At 38.0% G+C, this 14321-nt stretch overlaps 1 protein-coding gene across 2 annotated transcripts; it reads right to left on the minus strand.

The window, feature by feature from the left end:
* Positions 1–999: 999 nt before the first annotated feature.
* On the minus strand, positions 1000–10646 carry LOC311085670 (CD48 antigen-like). Of its 2 annotated transcripts, XM_084118245.1 has the most exons (7): positions 10495–10646; positions 5920–6252; positions 5273–5578; positions 4035–4157; positions 3838–3884; positions 3703–3753; positions 1000–3426 (listed from the first exon to the last, which is right to left on the minus strand). In XM_084118245.1, exons 1-6 carry the CDS (start codon positions 10565–10567, stop codon positions 3724–3726), a joined length of 912 nt encoding a protein of 303 aa, XP_083974371.1. In that variant the 5' UTR covers positions 10568–10646; the 3' UTR covers positions 1000–3426; positions 3703–3723. The 2 variants fall into 2 exon arrangements, with proteins under 2 accessions (XP_083974371.1, XP_083974372.1); XM_084118246.1 differs by lacking the exon at positions 3703–3753 and having other exon boundaries at positions 10495–10640.
* Positions 10647–14321: the final 3675 nt, after the last annotated feature.

Genomic DNA, 14321 nt, shown 5'->3' on the forward strand with positions numbered 1-14321 from the left:
CTATTTGTGCAATTTAAAGTTCACTGTGATAATCTCTACCATAATAGGCATAGGGTTTAATTGTACATACAATATTTTATGTAATATTATTTGAAATAGCCTAGGGGTTTTAATTTTAATTACATGTAATTATCACTGATTCTGTTTCTCTTGACAGTGTGGTCAGGATGTGGTTTGTAAGTGGAGAGATGGAGAAACTGAAATAGAGGGAGGGAGTACATGAATTTCTCAGAGCTGAAGTGGCAATGTTAGTCTATTTGACTGACTAGGTTTTAATATACTAATGATTTCTTATTCATTTTAATTATATGGGCTTTCATACAATGCATTTACAGGTTATCTTGCACTGGTTGTTTATGTTCTTCTCTCCACTTCTACTGTGAATTCAGATTAGAGAGCAATGACACTAATAATAACAGATGATGATGATGATGATGAAGAACAATGTGAAGAGTTACTGGTGATGACAGGAATGGGCAGATAAGCTGGAAAACATACAGAAAAACAATGAATGTCAAAACAACTCAAATGAAAATAATGCAAAGCATTGTCTGAAAGTAACTTGTTTTTATTAAAGAAATTAAGTCAATAACTTAAAACACAGAATGTATAGAATTGAACGCTAATTACATTTACGACTGAACAGTTTACTCACCATAGACAGTAACACTGAATCTCTTACTGTACTTCTGACAACGGTCAGTTTATAAAGTCCAGTGTGTTCAGATCTGATGTTTCTGATGGTCAGAGATCCAGTTTGATTGTCCATCTGGAGTTTGTCTCTGAATCTTCCATCATTACTGACAAATATATAGTTTATTTGGTCTCTTCTAATGATTTCAGCTATTCGAGTGTTTTGAGGTACAAACGTCCAGTTTCAGATCATCTCTCTGTAATAATAATAACTACACACTCCACTTTCTAAAACTGAACAACTGTAAACGTCTAATACGTCAACTTCATGTGAAAAAAACGGATAAGACAACAGATACTGCAGGTTTAAAATAATACATAATATAATTTTAATACAGAAGTGAAGTGATCAAGGATCTTAAGTGTGTTTATGCTTAAGTGTGTTTCTTGCATACAAAGAAAAACCTTCCAGTGAAGGTTGCAGCGCGAATACAAGCGCTGCTTGTATTCATTAAAATGTAATGCACTTACATGCACTATATGAAGGACTATATGCAAAACACAGCATACTGATTACAACACTGTTATAAAGTAAAGTACTGCACACTGAAGCTTTTGTAAAAAAGAAAAGAAAAAGAAATTACATTACATCAGCCCACTATTTAACATCACTTAATGGCACGGAAGCATTCAGTAGTGAATGTCTCTTTGTAAAATCTTCTTGCTTGGTGATTACATTACAACGTTTAATGTGTAAATACACACACAGTGTGTGTCATATACACTGACATGACAATAATAAAGATAATCTCAGATTACCATTATAAGATAAATGGTGAAATAAGCATTTGATCCTCAGGCTGTGCAGTCAGTACAGCTGATTCAGTGTACAGAACCAGCAGAGACTAACTTGACCTTGATCCATGATAACCAGCCAAATCCAGTGTTTGAGAATCTTGTAAATCTCACTCACAGTCAGCAGAGGGAGCTCTTGGCTAATACACATATTCAACAGGCTACTAAATGCATGTTGCTCTCATTACTACTTACTACTTCTCTTTATCGCTTTTTGTTCTGACTCCTGACTCTTGGAATAGGAGAGTATCACGTGGATGGCTGTATAATAATACTAACAACTAAGCACACAAACCAGCTCTATACTCAAGTCTAGACATGCATGACTGAGTTATGCAGCCTGTAAAAAAATTATAATGATTTTAACGGTCAAAGACTGTAAAAATGCTACAGTGAAAAACTGTTAACTGTGATAGATCTAACAGTACATTTAATGTAATTTTACTGTAAAATACCGTTAAATTTACATTTTTTTTAACAAGTCATTGTATAATTTACAGTGAAAAAACGTAAATTGACATTCCCACAATTCCCTGCGTGACACTTTTGATGTATTTTTGATGTACATTTGATGTATTTTTGTTGAAATAACTATGTTTCTTCATAGTTTTCTTAGTTTTTTTTAATTTTTTTTTATCAGTTATGATATTAGGGTTTTATGTTACATTTAATGTTGTTAAATTAATGTGTATTGCATTTTTAAAATGTGTGTTACCATGATGGTGTTTAGTGTTTGTGTGAATGACACTATGCAGATTCTATACATTAATACAAACTTTGTTGTGTATGCGCTGTTTGAGATGAGCTTTAATTCATCATGTGATTATCATCACCACAGTGATTGGTCGTTGACAGTGTATTACTATGGTACAAAAGTTCAATAGGTCAGTAAATTAACATTATATCAGATAATTAAATACGGTTCAATACTGTAAATTTAAGTAAAGTATGTAACATCTAAAATCTTTCTCTGAAATGTATTTTATAGCCTACTATTTGATTTATTTATTCAAAAACAAGGCAAGGATAGGCTACTAAATGATTTTTATCAATGTAATGTGACGGCACATGCGTATCTCATATTTTCCTAATGTTTTGTATTAAACATGGTATCACGTAGATGAATATGCATATGCAAATGATATGCAGATGAGGTAATGCATATAAAACTAGGCGTTGTAAGCTCCATATGGTTATTTCGGGGTGGAGGCGCATGTGAACAATCTTCCTCTGACTGGGATTTCTAAAGGTTCTGGCATACACGCAGTATTATAAATCAGAATATTTGTTCCCGTATGCCATTTTTGCCTTTCAGGCGCATGCACACTTTTAGTAAGGATCCTACACACAGTTTTATAAATGAGACCCCTGGAGAGATGCGGCTTAGCTGCACTCACATGCCCTTTGTAGGCGCTTTCGATGATGGGCAGGGGTTATCATGAACATTCTGACTGGTCTCCTTCTACGCAGCCCCATACACAACAAACTGCGATGCACTCTTCCAAGTGCATAAATAAGCCTTGGGTGCCCGTAACCCTGATGCACATTAACTGCAGTATGAAATCTTAGTACCTGCTTGGAAGCTTTCACTGGATCATTTTTAGCTAAAACTTGTTCTTGCTTTATTTATTATTGTTACATTGTTTAATGGATAAATTCATACACAGTTCATAACTGTGTAAATAACTAAGAATATTAAACACACAAACCAGCTCAACTCAAGTTTAGACAAGATTATACTGTTTTAGGAGTTGGTATGAAGTTGGACAGGTGCAGTCAAGATTGAAATAAAAAAAAATGAATGCATTTTGGTGTTTCCCCTAAGGGGATGGAGAGAGTTTGCTGTTGCTTTTGCATTTGCGAGGGGTTCACCTATGGGTATTTCTCACACCAAACTGTACAGCTGCCCTCCTCTTATCCATGGCCCTGATCGGCCCCCTGTAAGTAAAGAAACACATTTGGAAGTCAGAGAGAGACAAGAGAGACCAGTGTTGATACAACACATGATTTAAGCAGAGAGATGAGGAAAAAAAGCAGAAAAAAAAGAAAAAAAAACCTTCACACAAAGGATGTTAAAATGGGGAATAAAATGTCTAAGAGAATTCAACAAATCAATAACATAGGTTCCAACATCTATTTAAAATCAAAGATGCATGATCATGTAACTACATGCACCAGATGAAGAATAATTGACTGAAGCCAAAAGTCACAAACCATGCATTAAGAACAGAGATGTTACACCCAACACACTGAGAATCTGAACACCTTTAGACAAGATGAAAAACATTTTACAATCTGGTTAAAATAAATCATTTACAGGTTTCAGAAATTTGAAATAACAGGTCTTACCGGATCTAAGGTTGCATTTGCACAATCATTCTTTTCTTCAGTCTTGGCTGTTGAATACAAATCAATTTATAAAATTAACAAAGCTTTTATGAATTTGAAATGGAGGTTACAAGACTTTATCACGTTTGAACACTATCAGAACAGGACTGTAAAATTAAGAGCCACCCATAAATGTATCAGCTGTCAGAAATACTTGCCTTTACGTTTTGCTAGTTTTTTAAATATACAGCTACAAAACTTCAGCACAACTACAATTTTGACTGCTAGTAGCAGAAATACAGCTGTTATCACCAGTATCCCAAGTACATGTTGGTGGAGTTCTGCAAGAAACAAAGCAAAATCCCAAATCAGTGTAAACAAGTTTCACCACACATCAACAAACATGAAATAATGCAAGATCTAATGGAGTTCTTAAAGCTTAAAATTAGCAGTAAGTGATTTCTGAGAAACACTGTTGATATTTGAAATCGACAACCAAATTTAACAGGTATAAAAATTATACTTTTAAACATATTTCACACAAAATTGTTCATTTACATGTACCTGACCTGGCTGCCTGATCAAATTGAGTGCTTTCCCCTTTAATTGTTGTGATGTCATGAACCAACATCATTTCCTGTTCTGTCTCCTCTTCCCTTTTGTATGGGAGAGGTCAATTTAATTTGGTTTCTGATCATTTTATTTAATCTTTATTGTAATTATTGGTTTTATGTCTATACTTCACCTCAATTTACGTGTATAATGTTATTTTACTTACTTAGAACATTAAGGGAAATTCACCCAGAGGCTGCTTATTTGTTCTCTTGCATCTGGTATGTTTTTTTATTTGTATACTTTTTTCTTGTTTAATGTAAATTTTCTTTACTCGATTTATGTTTTATGCGCCTTTTTTATTTACCCCTTTTGCACTGTAACTGAATGGAAGAGAGAACATTAAGGGAAATTCACTAAGAGGTTGCTTAATTGTTCTTTTGCAACAGAGAGGAGAGGAATAAAAGATCCAGAGAAACTGCCGCTTACTGTCCCGTGTTTAACTACACAAAACACACAACACAGACAACAACCAGTTACACCTGGTGCCGTGACCCGGATGGGAGTGAGGTTTACGGGGGTGAGTGTAAATGTCATAAGCCAGTAAGAGCTGTATGTTTAAACCTCACTCCCCTGATCTCAAGAGGCGCGCTAGCGACCGATGTTAGAAGCTGTGGTCTTTAGCCTCCTTGTTAAGAGCGCCTGCTTCCCACGCCAGAGACCATGGTTTGAATCCCGCTGTGAGCGGGTCAGTAGGACTGGTTACACAAACAAACACACCCCTCCCTTCACTACTCAGCCCCTCAAAATAACAAACATGCCACCAGCTAGCGCATTTGTGTTTCATATGTTTTCATTAAAAGACACTGGTAGTTCAGTGAATGGACTAATAATGCTGACGTACTTGGACATGTGTGACAGAGTCGACTGAAGTCCAGATGTGTGGTCTGGTGTGTGATGGGATTGTAGATCACACAGCTGTAAGTGTTTTTATCCTGATATTCCACCTCCAGAGGTAGAGAGAGACTGATGCTGAGATCAGACACACTGATGCTGGACAATACACTGATTCCTTTGTACCAGGAGAGAGTCACATGACTCACATTCAACACTGAACACACCAGTGAACATCTGGACACTGATGATCTTCCTGATGATGATGAAGAACAGTCTGAAGAGTCTCTGGTGATGACAGGAACAGGTAGACTAGCTGGAAAACATTAAAGAAAAAGTAAAAGTAAGTATTACATCAGTAGTGAGTACAATCAATAACTAACAACATGTTGCAGATTGTGCATAAAAAAAGTTTTTTCTATTTGTTTTTAAAATGTATTTTTTATGCTTCACCTTCTGAGAACATGAAATTGCATTTAAGCAACTATTTAATCAGTTTTTGTACATATTGATCATTTCAGCATTTGGTAGGTCATTTTAGCTGCAAATTGTACATTTTGAATTATTACTTTATTGTTTTATTGTTGAGTTCAGACTAAAATTAAAAGTTAATTAATAATTATAGCATTTGGTACATGATTCATGCAGTTTACTCACCATAGACAGTAACACTAAATCTCTTGAATGAATATTCTCTGTTGCTGAAGATCTGTAGTTTATAAAGTCCAGTGTGTTCAGTTCTGATGTTTCTGATGGTCAGAGATCCAGTTTGACTGTCCATCTGGAGTCTGTCTCCAAATGTCTCAATACTGTCAAACATATTAATGGTCCATCTAAAGATTTCAGCAATACGAGTCTCTTGAGGTCCAAACATCCATAATATATTATTATTTCGTATTCCAGTAACATCAGTGTTTAGAGTGACAGAATCTCCCTCAGTCACCGATATTAAATTCACTCCATCTGTATCAGCACCAAACTCACCTGAAACTGAGATTTTGATACAATTTGTACCCAATAATGAGGAACAAAGACATTTTGTAATAAATACATAATATAAGAAACCAAAATGTTATTGAAGGCAAAATTTTCAGCCTATTGGATAATTTTGTTGGGTTATTTTCACACTGTTGCATAACCCACTGCTGCAATTCATTTTTCATTGAAAGTAGAAATTAGGCATAATTTATGAATCAATATTTTTCCAAATCTCCATTGCTGCACATTCAGGGCTTTGTGTGTGTGCCTGTGTGTGTCCGCTGTCAAAGTTACGCCAAAATGAATGGGAGTCAATGGAATGCTAACAGCAGGTGATGGCTTGTTAGCCAATGGCGGCCCCCGGGGATGGTTCGCTTTCCCAGTGCTGGATTAGCCCCCTGGATGACACAGATTCAAATTTGCCGCCATTACTTTTCTGCTGTTTAGTTCCGCCCACAGCGGTTAGCTGATCTTGTCGAGTAAGTTTGGATCTGTATCAAGGGCAAGCGGGAGATTTGAATTCAGTATAAGCTCGTGAAGTGGATTGCGAGATCAACAGTGGTTCAAAGCAATCGTATTCGTCAAGAGCAGCCGTGAGCAGGAGCCCTGTTGTCAGTCAGTCAGTCAGTTCGGATTCTTCTGAAATAACGCGTCCTTTTCAGTGAGCCTGGTTCGTCACAGCGGGCATCATGCCAAACGATCACCGGCTGAGGTAAGAGTCTCATTATACTACATGTGAACGATATTTTATATTACATTTGTGTTAAGTTTAAAGTTTCCAAGCTAACGTTAGTATTCTTAAATGACATTCAGTCATAACTGGCGCCAAGAGCTGTAGGGCAAAACACTTAAAAAGCAGCATGCGTCTTTCAATTTTCCATCTGTTTTAAGAAAGATTAGTTGAACCCACATCTCAAAAGACCTAAAACAAGCTTCAGTAGATATCAAAGTCTGTTTAATTGTGTATAAAATCTTCGTTAATACGTAATAGTATATGTCAGTAAATCAATCTCTTGAATTGCGGGACATTTTAAAACCCTGTCTGAAAGCTGAAAACTCTTCTCTTAAAAAACATCCTTGTTTTTTTTTTTATAGTAAAATTATAGTAACCATGTTTTTGGCGGATTGATTACCATTTTTAAGGTTTTTCAGTTGAGGTTTTACACTGTCCCAGTGGAACATATTCTGACTTGTGTAAATGTAATACTGAGTTTAAAAAATATTATTATTATTTTTATTTATTTTTTGGTGTGAAAGCAGATGATCATGGCAAACAAGGAAAATATCGTAATGGCCGAGTCTTCTGATTCCCTAAGATTGCACTAAAAGTGGCAGAAAATGTAATTTGGTTATACTATATTTTCCCATGTGAATATTAATTTGATCCTTGTGAGGCCACTGTGGCGTGTTGCTGCACAAGGTTTGGTTTTGCTACAGTAAAACCACGATTGTGTTAGATTCCACCCATCTATGTGTTTTTTTTTTTTTTTTTTTTTTGTGTATAGCAACTAGGCTCTGTCATTTTAAAACATGGCTTTTCCTATCACTTAATGACACATATCTCTACCTTTCATTCCAGCCAGAGGATCTGACGGTTGCTGCTCGCATCTCAGCCTACCTGATGGAAAATTCTTGCTGGATGAATGACCTTCACCTTCAACTCAACCTTGCCAAATGGTTTGGATTTCAGCCAAACCAAACTTGCTGTGATCCTGCTGATTTGCCTTATACAACATCAGAAAGACCCGGCCCTTCGTATCGGAGCCACACAACTCCTTGTCTAAGCTCTTGTTCTATCCAGACTGGACTATTGCAGGCTTTCCAGCATCAGTCAAACCTCTGCAACTGATCCAGATGCTGCAGCAAGACCTAAACTCACTTCTTCAGATCTGTGTCTCCAGAAGCTTGTGTTCTGCAAGTGAACGGCGCCTTGTGGTGCCATCATCCCAAAGAGACACACAATCACTTTCACTGACCTTTACCTGGACTGTTCCCTGCTGGTGGGATGACCTGCCCAACTCAACACATTTTCAAGAAACTGCTAAAGATCCATCTTTTTATAAACACTTGACCCAATAATACTAAATCTGTTTTAATAAAAAAATAAAACACTTGCTTTTTGTACTGTGCTACACTAACTGGGGCTTGTCACTGCACTTGTTGCTTCTATTGTTCTCATAATTTTTAAGTCACTTTGGATAAGTTGTATTAGAGTATAAAGGTATGCAGAAATAGCCTTTTAATGTGGATATTTTTACATGTTCTAAATTACTAAGCATGTATTTCCTATCATTCACGTATCTTGATGTTCAGTGTTTATGTTTAATGACTAATACTGTAAATGTGCAGGTATTCTGTACTTATACATTTAGTTAATTTAACAGAAAGTGACTGTAAATTGGCCAAAGTTGTGAAATTGGATCTGTAAAAATTTAAACTGTAAATATACAAACTTTGTATTTGAATTTATGTACTTATTGCATTTTATACATAACTTCATAGTTCATAGTTTACACAGGATATTAAAAGATAATTACTGTAGATAGACAGCATTATTATAAATAACTTTATAAAACCGTAAATTTACAGTTTAACCTGAAAGTGACATTTTTTTCATGTAATTTGACATCATTTATCTGTTTTTCTACAGTGTAATAAGCCATTATCAACATTAATATACTGTAATTTTATTAATTTTGACTGTAAAGTCAATTCTGTAATTTTACGTTTTTTTGTATGTAATTTTGTGAAATGATTATTTGCTGTAATTTAACGGAATCCGTCTGGAAACTTTGCTGCCGTTTTACTGTTTTTTTTTTTTTTTACAGTGTTAGTTCCGCACAAAAGAATGATTTTAAAGACACTACATTGTTGTTTCACTCACTCGTGCGTACCATCGAACTTGAGGTGTGTATTCAAGAATTATTTTTTCTTTTCTTTTTGCATACTATGTTAAAAGGTTAGTTCACCCAAAAATATACATTTTGTCATTAATTATTCACCCTCATGTCGGTCCAAACCCGTAAGACCTTACTTCATTTTCGGAAAACACAAATGAAGAATTTTTTAATGAAATCCGAGAGGTTTCTGATCCCACATGAAGCAACAACACTGCAGAGCTCTCAGATTTCATCAGAAATATCTTCATTTGTGTTCAGAAGATGAACGGAAGGTCTTACAGGTTTGGAACGACATGGGGGTGAGTAGCCTAATTAATTACAGAATTTTCATCTTCATTTTTTAACCCTTTAACTTCAGGGGATTTCCAAGTTTTAGCTGTCAGTAAACTGTAATTGGTTGTTAATGTTGAAAAGCCTGTGATTATGTCATGATTCATGTCTGTGTTCCCCTGTCTTGTCCCATGTTTAGCAGTTCCCCGTAATGTTTGAAGCCTATTAGTCTCCCAGGTGTCTCTGGTTAACCACACCCCCTTGTTATCTTGTTTAGCTTGTTTGCCTCTGTACTTAAACCCTGTGTCTTGTGTCAGTGTTTGTGGGTTCTTCTGTAACGATGTGGTTGAATGATAGGAGGAAGCAGAATCCACATGCAGTAAACTTTATTAAATAAACCCAAAACTAGACGACCCAGGACCCAGGACCCAGGACCCAGGACCCAGGACCCAGGACCCAGGACCCAGGACCCAGGACCCAGGACCCAGGACCCAGGACCCAGGACCCAGGACCCAGGACCCAGGACCCAGGACCCAGGACCCAGGACCCAGGACCGCCAACAAACAATAACAAAGTCAAGAACCCACAAACACTGACACAAGACACAGGGTTTAAATACAGAGGCAAACAAGCTAAACAAGATAACAAGGGGGTGTGGTTAACCAGAGACACCTGGGAGACTAATAGGCTTTAAACATTACGGGGAACTGCTAAACATGGGACAAGACAGGGGAACACAGACATGAATCATGCGAGGTTTATGTACATAAAATTTATATAGCTGCGAGAGCTGATGTACTTATTGGCTTTCGAGTAAAAGTGTGACGCTGGTTGCAGTTCTGTAATAAAACTGTGCCATGTTTCAGTAAAACCTCTACACAAACCATAAATGCCTTTGCAGGGTCACTTTTACCTACTTTGTGTTTATTAACCCAGACATTTTTAGTGTGTTGAAGTGTTCTAATAAATATTGAGTTTTAAGAAAAAATTTACTGTGTATGACTGAAAAACAATTTTGATATTTAACAATTACTTGCATGTTAGGTCTGTTTTGACAGAATTTTATGAAATAAATCTGACTTACCATTTGTGATCAGAATGCACAAGCAGATGAAAGCAGTGTCTGAAAGCATATTCTTCAAAATATGTCCGAACATATCTGCTCATTAAAGCGTGTTTTCCATGTTTGCAACAGACGAATTAAGGCAGGTTGTTAAACCTGGAGGTATGAGGGGGAAATTGTTATAAATCTTCTGGTTACATAACACCACACCCTTTTGGGAGAGGGGGAGGTGTTGGGGCTGAGATCAGAGACACTAGAATCACTTGCGTTTATTTATAAAACATCCAAGGTAAAAACATGGCCTATAATTCTTTTACTTGAATTAAACAAAGTTTAGTCAAGTCACTTTTATTTATATAGCACTTTTTAAAATACAGATGGTTTCAAAGCAGCTTTACAGTGATAACAGGAGATTAATGCAACAGATATATATATATATAGAGAGAGAGAGAGAGAGAGAGAGAGAGAGAGTAGCAAAGAAAGTCATTATTCAGTTTAAGTAAGTTCAGGGTTGATTCATTTCCGTTGTGAAAATCATTAGTTATTAATTTATGTGCCGTTTCCACAACACTGTTTTCAGAAACAGAAAACTTTATTCGTTGTGGCCGTTCATTTACACGACAACAGCGTTTTGGTGGCCTGAGAACGCAATCTTTGAAATAGGTTTCAAAGTGCAAGTTTTTAAAAGTTAGTTTTGAAACCAATACTGTTATAATCTCTGTGTAAAATTCAAAAACGTGAATCTCTGAAAAACGGTGACGGCATGCACATGCGTATTACCTGCGTCCTGACTCTCTGTGGTCATTAAAAATCCCAAATTTGCCCCTTGGCCTCTGTTCATCATGGCCTCCTAATCATTCATATACTGATTGGCTTCATCACTGTCTCCTCTCCACCAGTAAGCTGGTGTGTGTGTGGTGGGCGTTCTGGCACAATATGGCTGCCGTTGCATCATCCACCCTCACTCCCATTCCCCCCTTCCATGTAAAGGGCTTTGAGTACCCAGAAAAGCGCTATATAAATGTAACAAATTATTATTATTATGTGTTTAGTCCATAGTCATGCACGTTTGAATGCGTATGTGTGCAGGCATGTACTCTTTTATTTCTGCTGCTTTTAAATTTAAATCAGGAACGGGCAACTCTGGCCCTTTTGAGGTGGAGAGTTTAGCCTACCTCCAGCCATAATCGAGCACATCTGAAAATGTAACCAAAGTCTTCAGGTTTACTTACAGACAATCATGGGCAGTAGACAATCATGGGCAGGTGGGTTTGAGGTTGGAGCTAAATCTGCAGGACAGTGGACGCTGAGGGCCAGGGGAGCCCACCACCACTGCTTTAAATCATGCAGAACATTATTTGGCTTACATAAAAGGAAGAAATGGTCACATCTTAATGACAAATTAAATAACACAAAAAATAGTCTCAAAATCTTTATGAAGTTCCATTTACGTCAGTTAGGGAGGAGTGAGCCAATCTAATCTTTCAATCAACAGCCTGAGTATATAAGCAGCCGCTTCCCTCTCTCTAGCATCAGCTGTTCCAACATCCCAACCAAACATTTCTCTTCCCATTCCTTCCGCATAGGGGCAGCCACCACAGCAGCGCAGAGGGGTCTTTCTGATCACCAAATCAAAATGCTAGGTCGATGGTCGTCCCATGCCTTCGAAACATATGTTCGTTCAGATCTGCATAACATTAGACAAGCACAACAAACACTAGCATCCGTCTGAGTCTGGGCCGCTTCTCCCTACTATTTTGCATCTTTCCGCTTACCTAGCCCCGCAGGGCATGTATTCATCTGGATGCAGTGAGAGCTCTCCCTTTTCGTATGTCCCTTGGGCGCAGTGGGGCCTCATGTCTTTACGTGATCTAAGCCCCCTCGCGTCAGAAGGACGGTAGTTCTGCTTTTTCCTTATATACCGTAGGCTCCCTCTTTCTGTGGTAGGGAGATTCGCTTTGGATATCAGTGGCCCGTTTGCCTTTAGGGACGAGGACCTCCTTCCCCGTCCGTGACATCTGGGGGCTCTTTGTTCCTTAGACTTTTTACAGCTTGGGGCTCCATGTCATGGACGCTGTGGCAGGGCGTTCTCCAGCCTCGTACTCAAACCTCCAGTCCCAAGATACTCCAGCAGGAGTCATTTCTGAAAGTCACTGTCGCAGCAGTGCAGCAGCGAGATTTACCCCAGTCAAACTTCCACAAGCCTCATGTTGTTCACTCAGCAACGAACGCAGGCACACTCTTTCAAGGGAGCACCATTTATAGCTCCACGTGGTGGACATAGTAGGGAGACGCGTTCATATCATGTGTACTATATATGTGACCCTGCATCACAAAACCAGTCACAAGTCGCACGGGTATATTTGTGGCAATAGCCAACATTGAATGGGTCAAAATGATCGATTTTTCTTTTATGCAAAAAATCATTAGGATATTACAGTTTTTGCCCGTTGCTTGAACACTATAGACCCATGCTTAGACTAAAGTAACACAACTTGAAGCTTTTGTTACCATACCTCCAACACATGTACCCATACCTTAAACAAAAGCGCTGCTTTGCACTCTAGTTGCAATTCTGCAACACACTTACTCCTTTATGCAACACACTTGGTCCTGCATACTACACTCTATTTCATGCATAAGACACTTTGTTCAAAAATGAAATCTCAGGGTGCCATTTGGAAAACACATGTATCCAAAATACAAAACACATCGGGTAATTGCAACCACTCAAATACACACCTGAAGGCACTTACTTGCAAAACTGAACACCAATCAGCCAGCTACAAAAAGGAGGAGGAGGAGGAGGAGGAGGAGGAGGAGGAGGAGGAGGAGGAGGAGGAGGAGGAGGAGGAGGACAAGGTCAAGGTCAAGGTCGAAGAGGCCATGCACGGACCCCTATTTCTGATGATATAAGAGCAACTTTGGTGGACCATCATCAACCATGGCCTGACTATGAGGGAAGCTGGGCAGAGAGTCCACCCACATCTAAGCCGCTTCACAGTGGCATCTGTAATAAGAACATTCCGACTAGAAAACAGATATGTTTGTCTTCACCTCTCTACCTTCTACTCTACTCAGATGGTATTTACAGGCAGCACTGTACTACAGTATATCACATTACCACATCACGTGTACAGGGTATTGCAGGGTGCTAATGCTCCTTTTGCAGCCAAAGTGGTAGTTTTTGTGAAAAATACCATGCATGATTACTTACAGTATAACCATTTTTAAACCCTATAGAGGAATTCTTTTCGGCTTGGAGATGGCGTGTATATGACCGCCAACCACATGCCCGCATGCCTCTTCTGCAGGCAATGGAACAGGCCTGCGGCGACATTCAGGTGACAGCAATCCATGGATGGTTTCGACATGCAAGGGGATATTTTCCCCGGTGCCTAGCGGGAGAAGACATTGCTTGTGATGTCAATGAGGTCCTGTGGTCAGACCCCAACAGACGGCGGGATCCATGAGCCCACGTATGCACAATTGCCATGATTTTCTGTGTTTACAGCATAGTGTTTTTTCTATTATTATTTTTTTTTTTTTTTTTTTTGCTTTATCTGAATTCATGTTACTGCAATATACAATATTGAGTAGGCCTATTTGCTTTTTTTGTTGTTTGAAAATGTGCCTCCTGAAAATATGCCTTCTGAATAAACAGTGAAAATCAAAGACTGCAGTGTTTTATATAAAGTAGACTAGTGTGTTCCCCCTGATCTGAAAGTGTATGCATATGATGCAAGTATGTGTCATTTTGTCATAAGAGTTACATTTTGACAAAGGAATGTTAGGTTTTGATAGTAGAGTTTCAATTTGACACAGATGTGAATGGTATATTTCCCAGT

The sequence above is a fragment of the Abramis brama genome (assembly GCF_963993115.1).
Source record: "Abramis brama genome assembly, chromosome: 6".
NCBI lineage: Eukaryota > Metazoa > Chordata > Actinopteri > Cypriniformes > Leuciscidae > Abramis > Abramis brama.

Excerpts from the sequence above, each read along its gene's own strand:
- LOC311085670 (XM_084118245.1), bottom strand. The coding sequence starts at position 10,567 with ATGTTCGGACATATTTTGAAGAATATGCTTTCAGACACTGCTTTCATC. Across the intron at positions 6,253-10,494 it reads GTGCATTCTGATCACAAATG|TTTCAGGTGAGTTTGGTGCT; the intron begins GTAAGTCAGATT and ends TCAAAATCTCAG. Across the intron at positions 4,158-5,272 it reads ACTCTGTCACACATGTCCAA|AACTCCACCAACATGTACTT; the intron begins GTACGTCAGCAT and ends TGTTTCTTGCAG.